This window comes from Carcharodon carcharias, chromosome 2 (assembly GCF_017639515.1).
Source record: "Carcharodon carcharias isolate sCarCar2 chromosome 2, sCarCar2.pri, whole genome shotgun sequence".
NCBI classification, from domain to species: Eukaryota; Metazoa; Chordata; class Chondrichthyes; order Lamniformes; family Lamnidae; genus Carcharodon; species Carcharodon carcharias.
This window is the reverse complement of record NC_054468.1, coordinates 8231208-8241867: the sequence shown is the minus strand read 5'-3', so window position 1 is coordinate 8241867 and position 10660 is coordinate 8231208. Positions and strand designations below refer to the sequence as shown.

The window sequence follows — 10660 nt, the reverse complement described above, 5'->3', positions numbered from 1 at the left end:
TTTGATGGAGATCAAGAGACTACATAACCATATTTGAGTCACTAACCTGCTCTCTGCCTGTACTCTGCTTGTAAATTCAACTTAAATCAGGAACCAATCAATAACTATTTACCTTTGCTCTGCCTCAAACCCATAACCCGGAACATCTAAGCAGATCCAGACTGGCTGTTGCTTCTGCAGATTTGATGCACATAATATTGGACCTTAATTTTGTCATTTTTTTTCTCTCACTGAGGCAAGAGTTGATGAGTTTCATAACTTAACATGAACATGATTCATGAGAAGATCAACAATAAAAATCACAAAAGAGAGTTTATTTTTCTGACCAACATGAAGTACAACTTCAATCTTCATTTGCCTTCAAGCCAGCAGAGAGTCGATCTTAAGGTGAACATTTGTCATGAGTCTTACTAGCCCCTTGATGCAAGATCTGTTGGGGCTTCTCCAGGTTACATACTTGTTCCTTAGACGTGTGCACTCTTGGCATGTGTTGGGTTTGTTACGGAGGAGGAGCCTTGTGAAGCATAGTAATACCGGTTTTCCTGGTGCTGCGATGAAGGACCAGCGCAGCAGATGATTACTGCACCCCCGAACAGGCACAGTATGGTGCCTATCCAACCCAGGAAAAGCGAGTAACCAAAATTGAAGAGGCGTGCATCCTGGTGAACTCCCACCGGGAACCAGATTGTGGCAACTGCAGCACAGAGCGCTGTAAGATACAAACACAAGGAAGAGCTTGCACTTAGATAGCATCTTTCACCGCTTCTTTCAGATGGCCATTCATAAATCCATCTCCTGCTTTCCATGTCCAACAGGGGCCTTATATAAAAATAGCAAAGCAATTTGCATTTCAATAGCACATTTCATGACCGCAGGATGTTCCAAAATCCCTTGCGGCCAATTAATTCTGATCTTGAAGTTTAGCCCCTGATGTAATGAAGGAAAGATGGCAGCCAATTTTTGCACAGCAAGATCCCACCCACAGCAATGAGATAATGACAGGATAATCTGTTTTAGTGATGTTGGTTGGGAGGTAAATGTTGTCAGGGCACCAAGGAGAACTTCCCTGCTCTTCTACAAAATAATGCCACAGGATCTAATACATCCACCTGAGAGAGCAAAGTAGGGATTGGCTTAAAATCTCATCTGAAAAATAGCGCCTCTACAGTGTAGCTTACACTGTACTGCACTGGATTATCTGTCTACATTTTGTGCTCAAGTCTCTGGCCAGGGCTGGGATTGACTGACTTAGAGACAAGAGTGTTGCCACTGAGTCACAGCTGACACCAGGTCACCTGAATTTCATGGTCGCCTGGGGGGGGTTTAGGTGGGAGAGGAGCATGAAAAAGCATTAGTCGGCTTCCTGCTGGGTTTCTGCCCGCCCCAACCTTTCAGTGCTTTTACACTTGGGTAGGCAAGGCCCACCCTGGCCCCAGTTGAGTCCCTTTAAGTGGCCGATTGTTGGCCATTTAAGAGCCGTTTCCCACCCAGCCTCAGTTTTTAAGTTGGCGGGAGGAATTCCCAGGTATGAGGGAAGTCTGAAAATGATCGGGTTTAGTCCTCGGGCTAGAAGCGGTGGGGTGGAGGGAGTTCCTCCATCGGAAGCACCCACCGCTGGACCTCCTCCCCCCCCACCCCCCCACGACCTCTCCCTCAATATCACACTCCCGCATTATGCACCACCCCCACCCAGGCCTTCCCTACCCTTCCAGCCCTGAGAACACCTTTCCATGCACTCCTGGAACTTAGGCCATGTGGACTTCATGACCTTCCTCCTCTGTCCACTGCTGCTTCTGTCACTGCAGGGACCAGAGAGCTGTCACTTAATCCATTGGGATTTCCACCCAAGTGAGTGGCAGAAGTCCCATCAGCTGCCAATTATTTTTTTATTCTTTCATGGGATATGGGCATCGCTGGCCAGGCCAACATTTATTACACATCCCTAGTTGCTCTTGTTCAGAGGGCATTTAAGAGTCAACCACATTGCTGTGGGTTTGGAGTCACATGTAGGCCAGACCAGGTAAGGATGGCAGGCTTCAAGGGCATAAATGAACAACAATCAGCAATGGTTTCATGATCATCATTAGACTTCTAATTCCAGATTTTTATTGGATTCAAATTCCACCATCTGTCATAGCAGGATTCAAACCTGGCCCCCAGAGCAATACCCTGGGTCTCTGGACTACTAGTCCAGCAACAATACCACTACACCATCGCCTCCTCATTGGTGCTCCCCAAGTTAATGCTCATTCGAGTGTGAAATGGCTGTGGGGCTGGCCGTGTTGGCGGGGATGGGTTCCCTGCCAACCCTTCAGCTGGCAGGATGAGAAACCCCACCATCTGAAATAACCTGGCCAGTGTTAGTCAAATGGGGACCGATTAAAGGGAACACCCATCTCATGCCAAAGTCTAAAGCGCCTCTAACCCAGGGCTTCCCAGCTGTCAGTCACGGCGCTTGGTGGGGTCATGAGGTGAGATTTCGGGGTCACAAAATTAGAGTCAGAAGTGGCAGCCATGGAGCCCCAACTGATTCCTGACAGCGGTGAGGGCAATTGTTAAATCCCTGTGTTATGTTGCTGGTGGGCGTGGCCTAATGGACTACTCTCTGAGGCTCAATCACTGCTACAAAAAAAACCTGTACAAAGGTAGGAATGTTCTTTTGGTAAAATGCGTGCCTTCTCATCAACGCTGAACTTTTGCTCCCCCACCCTCATGGTCACTAAAGCCCAACCCCTCCCCGCACTCAACACCCAAAGCCTACTCCCCCCATCCACCCCTCCCTCCATCCCCCCGCTCAAAAGCTCTCACCTCTCACACTGGAGTCTCACAAAGTCTGAGGCATTCAAATGGGGTCACACCCAGGAGAGTATTTGGGAAGCATTGCTCCCTAACCACTGGCAGACAAGGTACCAGCATCTCTCACCAGAGGGAAGATACATGTAAGAAACTGCTTGTTAGGGTATGGGATTAGGATACTTCTCCCTGAATCAAGGCCAATCCTGATTTCTGCCCCAGGTCTTTCTGAGCGAGGCTGTGAATGACAGTTTTATGTCCTGGGCTGCCGGCTACATGGAATTGGACTGAGAGTGCTCCTCATTGATTTCATGAGGGAGCTACAGAGAATTGGGCCTTCACCCTCTCATTCTGCTCTGGGTTCAAATCCAGATTTCAGAGAAGACATTGGGCCTGGCTATTAACTCACACTGAAACTCAACCTCTTTCTCACTGAGATGTTGGGGTGACTGAGAGTGGTGATATTGGGGGGGTGGGGTGACGGGTCTTTGCTGGTAGGTGACACTCAACTTTAGTGAACCAGCTATCCATTTTACAACCATCTTCTTTTCCAATCAAAATTCCAACAGACCATAACTGCGAGTTTAGCCACAAAGAGCAACTGAACCCTTCTGTTCCCTTTCTCCCTTGGATAAGACATGGCTTTGTCCATTAACCAGACACGATTGGGGTGTGAAAGGGTTAGCACCATCACTGTCTACGAGTGATGGTTACCAACCATGAGGATACAAACCAACTGCACTGACCGTCTGGTGACCCGTTACTTACCTAACAATATGTGGAGAATGGCGCCCAGCAAGGATCGCCTGTGCTTGGAAGAATGGTTTTCGGTTCCGAGGCGCATGCAGGGTAATGCTGTGAGTATGAGGAGAGTTGCCGGCAATCCCAGGATGGAGGCTGTGATCATCAAGGCTCGGCTGGTCTGCAGGTAGGCTGCGAGAGGGAAAAGGAGCCATTATTTAACTGCCCGTTTCAGAAGTAGTGGAGATCATTGATTCCAGAATAACACAGATGACTATTTTAGGCTGCTGATGATTTGAAGAGAGGTTGACGAAGCTGAATTTATTCTTAATGGCAAATAAGAATGTAATGGATAGAATTATGGAATCATAAAATTTTACTGTACCAAAGGTGGTCATTCAGCCTGATCCAACTCTCTGAAAAGCTGCAGGAAAATGTGACGTTAAAAAAGTATATGGGATTTCTGGCTTTATAAATAGAGACATAGAGTACAAAAAGGGATGTTATAATACATCTTTATAAATCACTGGTTATGGCTCAGCTGGAGTATTGTGTCCCATTCTGAGCTCCACACTTTCAGATGGATGTCAAGGCCTTGGAGAGGGTGCAGAAGAGATTTACTAGAATGGTTCCAGAGAAGAGGGCCTAGAGGGACTGGAGAAGCTAGGATTGTTCTCCTCAGAGCAGAGAAGGTTAAGAAAAAAATTAACAGAAATGTTCAAAATTATGAAGGCTCTTAAGAGAGAAAGTAGGCAGAAATTGTTTCCACTGTTAGGAGGAACGGTACCCAAAAATCATGGGTGATTGGCAAAATATTCATGAGGGCAGTGAGGAGAATTTTTTTATGCAGCGAGTTGTTAAGGTCTGGAATGCAATGATTGAAAGGGCAATGGAAGCAGATACAATAGTAATTTCTGAAGGAAATTGGTTTTATTCTTGAAAAGAGAAATTTGCTGAGCTATCGGGAAAGAACAGGGGAGCAGGACTAATTGGATAGCACTTTCAAAGAGCCAGCACAGACATGATGTTTGAATGGTCTCCTTCTGTGCTACATCATTCCATGATTTTAATTTGCCATTAATCCAATTCCCATGAGCTTTCCAGGCCTTTAATCTTATAGATTTTTCTTTTTCAATTATTTATTTGCTTTCCTGTTAAAATCTAGGTTCTGCTTCCACCTCTGTTTGTTGTTGGGCATTCAGAGAGTAGTTAAGGGCCCACCATATTGATGTGGACCTGGCGACACATATATTCCTAATTGAGATAAGGATGACGGGCGTTCTTCCCTAAAGGGACATTGTTGAGCAAGTTGGGTTCTCACAACAGCTTCTTGCTTGGCCCTGAAATGTTTTTCAAAAGGGTCAGAAAGAGAGGGAAGTAGAGAATCAGAAGGGTTTAAAGAGGGAGCAAAGGGCCTTGGGTGGCTGAATGTGCAGCCAACAATGGTCGGGTGAAGGAGGCAAAGCAGGCCAGATTCAAAGTTTTGGCAAATTCAGGGGTGGTTGGTGGAGGGGAAGGGTGGGGGATGGTGAGGTGGGTTGGGGGGTGGGTGGTGGCTGTGTGGTGCAATGGTGCTGTGTGTTGCTCCTGATGTTAGATGTCACCCCCGCTGCCCTTTCTCCCCGCAGTTTCCAGTGCAGTAAGCGTCTGTGCATTTTGGATAAATAACATGTCCTGGGTTTCCATGCTCAAGCAATAGCTTTTACTGGAAAACTAGCAGAGACCTGCAAAATCTTTGCAGTGAAATTAGTATCATTGTTATAATTGTACTTCTTTAAATCCCCAACCCATGCCACTCCATCCTTCGAATGACATCCCTCTCATGCCATACCCGTCCCATTCCTTCAGTCCTCCCATACCATCACCATCATACCCATCCTCCCCAGGGAGTGGCAGAGGCAGGGGCATTGAATATTCTTAAGGCAGAGATAGATAGATTCTTGACTAACAAGGGAATCAAAGGGTATCGGGGGTAGGCAGGATAATGGCTTTGAGGCCAAGATCAGGTCAGCAATGATCTTATTCAAAGGCTGAGGAGGCTCAAAGGGACTTCTCCTGCTCCTAATTTGGGTTTTCGTATGTTCTTTGCTCTGTGTTTTTCACTGGAAAATGAAAGTGTTGGTTGAGAAAGAGATTGGATTTGAGTGTGTTATCTCTTCATGCAAAAATAGCCTAATCTTACATGGCCTGACAATCCCAGCTCAGACAAGAATAATCGTTACTAGGCTATGGTAGTCAGTGGGGTTGCAAGGGAGCTTAACCACTGGTTGTGGCTCTGGACCCCAGAAAATATCAGTACCTTCACTGTAAAAGACGAGCAAAGTACAGGGAAAGAGATGAAATGCATCCCTCAAACTACTAAGCATTTGTACAGCTGGGTTCTTCCAGCCAGCGTGACCATTGTTCAACTTGGTGGAGGTAGGTTCAATTGAGGCATTCAAGAGGGAATTAGATGATTATTTGAAAAGAAACAATGTGCAGGGTTATAAGGAGAAGGCAGGAGAATGTCATTAGGTGATTGCTCATTTGGAAAGCTGGTGCAGACATGATGGGCCGAATGGCTTCCTTCTGCACTGTAACAATTCCGCTGTCCTGTGAGCTAAAACCCAGTGCTTCACCCGCCAGGGACTGACTGCTGTTTAACTCTTTTTGACGTAAGTGTTTGAGGATTGTCAGTCTTGTCCTGTGTGTACAGAAGAAAGACATTCGAGGCCAGGAAAGGAAATCCCAGGATTGTCTGATTCATTCAGTTCCAGCACACTTCCTGTTAGATCATTGGGCAGAAACAGGATGTGACTATGGAAGTTTCAGGGTTTAAAACGTTGCTTGTGATTGTGTGGTAAATATATCATAGACTTGTCATTTATATTGAGGGGGAGGTCGTGGGAGGAGCTTTAAAGCTGAATTGGAAAGACGCTGAGGTATTGAAAGAGCTTTGGATCAATGGGTTTGTGCTTTAGAGTGGGCCAGACATGCCTTTTCATAATATCAGATAGGTTAATAAGACCATTAAAGAAACTAACCAAGTACTTGGGTTTATCTCGAGAAGATAGAATTGAAAATAGGGAGATTATGCTAAACTTGTATTGAACCTTGGTTAGACCACACTGAGAGTACTGAGTGCAGCTCTGGTCTCCATATTATAAAAAGGATATAGAGGCACTGAAGAAGGTGCAAACGAGATTTGCAACAATGATCCCACAACTGTGAGGTTATACCTATCATGAAAGGGTGAACAGGGTCTCTTTTCTCTTAAAAAGAGAACGCTGAGGGGTGACCTAAACAAGATCTTCAAAATTCTGATAAGAGTACAGAGTGAGAGAGAGAGAGAGAGAGAGTGTTTCTCCACAATGGAGAAGAACAAAACTTGAGGCCATCAATATAAAGATAGTCACAAAGGAATCAAATAGGGAATTCAAAAGAAAAGTCTTTACCAAGAGTGTGGTGAGAATGTCAAACTTTGTGACCATTAAGTGAATCATAGAATCGTACATATGACACAGAAGGAGGCCATTTGGCTTGTAGTGTCCCTGCTAACTCTCTGTAAGAGCTACTCTATGAGTCACACTACACTGCCTTTACCTGTAGCCTTGCAAAAATGTTCTTATTTGTTATAATCCAATTCCCTTTTTGAAAGCCATGTTATAATCTTCCTGCACCGCACTGCATTCTAGTTCCTACCCACTCACTGTGTAAAACAGTTTCTCCTCATGCTGTTGTTGATTCTTTTGCCAACACCTTTGATCTGTGCACTCTGGTTCTTGATCCATCTGTCAATGGAACAGTTTCTCCCTGTCTACTCTATCTAAACCGATCATGATTTTAAACACTTCTGTCAAGCTCCTCTCAACCTTCACTTCTCCAGTGAGAACAATTTCTGATTAATCTTTTCTGCAGCACGTGGAGTATTGGTGTTGAATAATGCAGGCTACAGAGGAAACAAAATAAGCATATGAAGGAGAAAGGACTAGCAACTAATGCTCATACAATGGGATGAGGATAGATGGAAGGAGGCTGGAATGGAACAAACACAGGAATGGAATCAAAAACAAAAATAGCTGGAAAAGCTCAGTAGGTCTGACAGCATCTGCGGAGAGGAACACAGATAACGTTTCAAGTCCACACGACTCTTCATCAGAACTAAGGAAATATAGAAATGTGGTGAAATATAATTACATAGTGGGCCACCCACTGTCCTTTCACACTCTGGGACAGTGGGTCACACGCTGTCCTTTCACACTCTGGGACAGTGGGTCACACGCTGTCCTTTCACACACTGGGACAGTGGGTCACACGCTGTCCTTTCACACTCTGGGACAGTGGGTCACACGCTGTCCTTTCACACACTGGGACAGTGGGTCACACGCTGTCCTTTCACACACTGGGACAGTGGGTCACACGCTGTCCTTTCACACACTGGGACAGTGGGCCACCCACTGTCCTTTCACACTCTGGGACAGTGGGTATCATGCTGTCCTTTCACACACTGGGACAGTGGGTCACACGCTGTCCTTTCACACTCTGGGACAGTGGGTATCACGCTGTCCTTTCACACTCTGGGACAGTGGGTATCACGCTGTCCTTTCACACTCTGGGACAGTGGGTATCACGCTGTCCTTTCACACTCTGGGACAGTGGGTATCACGCTGTCCTTTCACACTCTGGGACAGTGGGTATCACGCTGTCCTTTCACACTCTGGGACAGTGGGTATCACGCTGTCCTTTCACACTCTGGGACAGTGGGTATCACGCTGTCCTTTCACACTCTGGGACAGTGGGTATCACGCTGTCCTTTCACACTCTGGGAAAGTGGGTATCACGCAGTCCTTTCATTCTCTGGGACAGTGGATCACATGCTGGGGGAGGGGGGGAGGCGGGGGAGGGGGAGGAGGAGGAGGAGGGTGAGGGGGGAGGGGAGGGGAGGGAATGGGAGGGGTGAGGGGAGGGGGTGGGGGAGGGTAGGGAGTGGGGGGAGGGGAGGGGGATGGAGGGGGAGGAGGAGGAGGGGAGGGAAGAGGGAGGGTGAGGGGGAGGGGGAGGGAGGGGGAGGAGGAGGAGAGGGAAGGGGAGGGGGAGGGTGGCATGGGGAGGGGGAGGTTGAGGGGAGGGGGCGGGAGATGGGGCAGGAGGCGGATGGAGGGGGAGGGGGAGAGGGCAGGAGGGGGTGAGGGCGGGAGGGGTAGAGAACAGTTGGGGGCTCGGGGCTGGAATGGACAAAGCAAAGGAAGGTTGGAACACAAGGGCTGGGTTTTACAGCCCCATCCCCCAACCCCCAACCCAATTCTATGTGTGGGAGGAAAAGATTAGTGTCAAAATAATTAAAGAAAATAATTGAGGCAGGCCCTCAACAAAACACTGAGCTTAAACATGGGCAGGTAGGGGGGGGGGTGCATGGGGGTTGGGGTGGGACATGTGGGTAGGATTGGCCTTTTTTTTTCAGCTTTGTTTCACTCTGTTCTCAGTAGGAGGGACATCATGGTCAAGTTTGAAAATATTCAACATCAGCAACGAGAATTCTGCTGGGCAGGTTATGGAGAGAGCAGGAAGCAAAATAAATTTGTTTCTTACCTTTCATTATCATCTTAGGATATTCCAATGCACTTTAAAGGCAATGGAATGCTTTTGTTATAATGAAGGGAGAGAGGGGCAGAGAGAGAGAGAATCCAAAAGAAAAAGACAGAGAATGGAATTAGAGAAGCGCAAAAGATGAAAATAGTAACAGGCAGAGGAAGACAGAAAGAGAGGCAGAGAGAGAGGAAAAGGGACAGAGAGAAAACAAAGATAGAATGACAGGGTTAGAAAGAATGAAAAGGAGAGGGAGAGGAAGTGAGAAAAATAGAGATAGAGAAAGAGCAGGCTAGAGAAACAAGCTACTGTAGTAAAGAGGGACAAAGGATGGGACAGAGAGATAGCAAGAGGGAAGGAGGGAGAAAAAGAGAGGGATATAGAGACCAGGAGAGAGAAAAAGAAAGAGTCAGAGGATCAAATAAACAAGAAAGAGAGAGACAGTGAAATGAAGAGAAAGGCAGCCAGATGGACAGATGGGGAACATGTTTTAGCCACACAGAGTGATTATAAAACCAATGACATTACTAAAGGAAACCTGATCTTCACATTGTTCCTGCCTGGATTGGACTGACAGCTGATACAATGGTCATGTTTAAAGGGACATTGTGTTTGCCAAATTATTTATCTTGTTGGAGGGGGAGGATTGGCGAGCATTTTCACCTGTCATGCCAATAACATAACGTCACAATAGCATAATTGTTTACTTGCAAAGAAACAAGCAACAAATGAAAAGATTTGCTGAATATGCTTTTGTTTTGCCAAGGTATTGTCCCTTTAAGCGGCTTCTGCTGGCCTCATTTCCTCCGTTTGTACGTTACACAAACCAGCTGTTACCAGACTTTCATGGATTAAACAGCAGCAGCTGCAAAAACATTGAATTGAGCTGCAATCCTCACTCACATGGTGCCATCGTTACCTTGAACCATAGACACAACCCTTGGAATAATAACTGGCAACTGCAACGAATCAAAAGGGTCGTGAGTCATTATTTTATTTTGACAGAATTGTGGTTGGGGAGGTTTGTTGAAAGCAGCGATAGGGCATTCCGCATGTGGCTTGTGAAAAGCATTGTTTTTAGTTGCAAAATAATAGAAGTCAGAGAGCGACAGGTACTTAGTGAATCATGGTCCAGTGAGTCAGAAAGACGTGGGTTCAATTCCTACTCAAATGATTTGAGCCCATAATCCAGCCTGACACTCCCAGTTCAGTACTGAGGGAATGCTGCACTGTCAGAGGTCTTTCAGATGTGATGTTAAACCAAGGCCCTGTTCGCCGCACCCCTGCCCCTCCCCTGACCCTGACCCACCCCGGCCCTCTAGATCTAAAGGATCCCATGTTACTATTTCAACAAAACACACCAGGCCCCCAAAGCATTAGCCTGGGGTTTAGGATTATGAGTCTGTGACATTACCACTAGGCCCCTTTGGGAGGAATTTTATGTTCCCCTGATGATGGGTTTGTATTTGGCAGAAGGTGGGGTGGGGGCGGGGGGGTTGACTAAAATTTATTGGATGGCCTTCCCACAGGGCTCCTGTCTACCCCAACCTCTCCGCAATTA

General features: G+C 46.6%; 1 protein-coding gene across 1 annotated transcript in view; it reads right to left on the bottom strand.

The window, feature by feature from the left end:
• Positions 1–299: 299 nt before the first annotated feature.
• The window catches only part of LOC121273246 (claudin-11-like), a 32841-nt gene continuing 22480 nt past the window's right edge, over positions 300–10660 (bottom strand). Inside the window, exons 2-3 of the mRNA XM_041180280.1 lie at positions 3562–3726; positions 300–709 (exon numbers count right to left, since the gene is read on the bottom strand). Coding sequence (XP_041036214.1) covers positions 465–709; positions 3562–3726 — 410 coding nt within the window. The 3' untranslated portion in view covers positions 300–464. The remainder of the gene's footprint in view (positions 710–3561; positions 3727–10660) is intronic.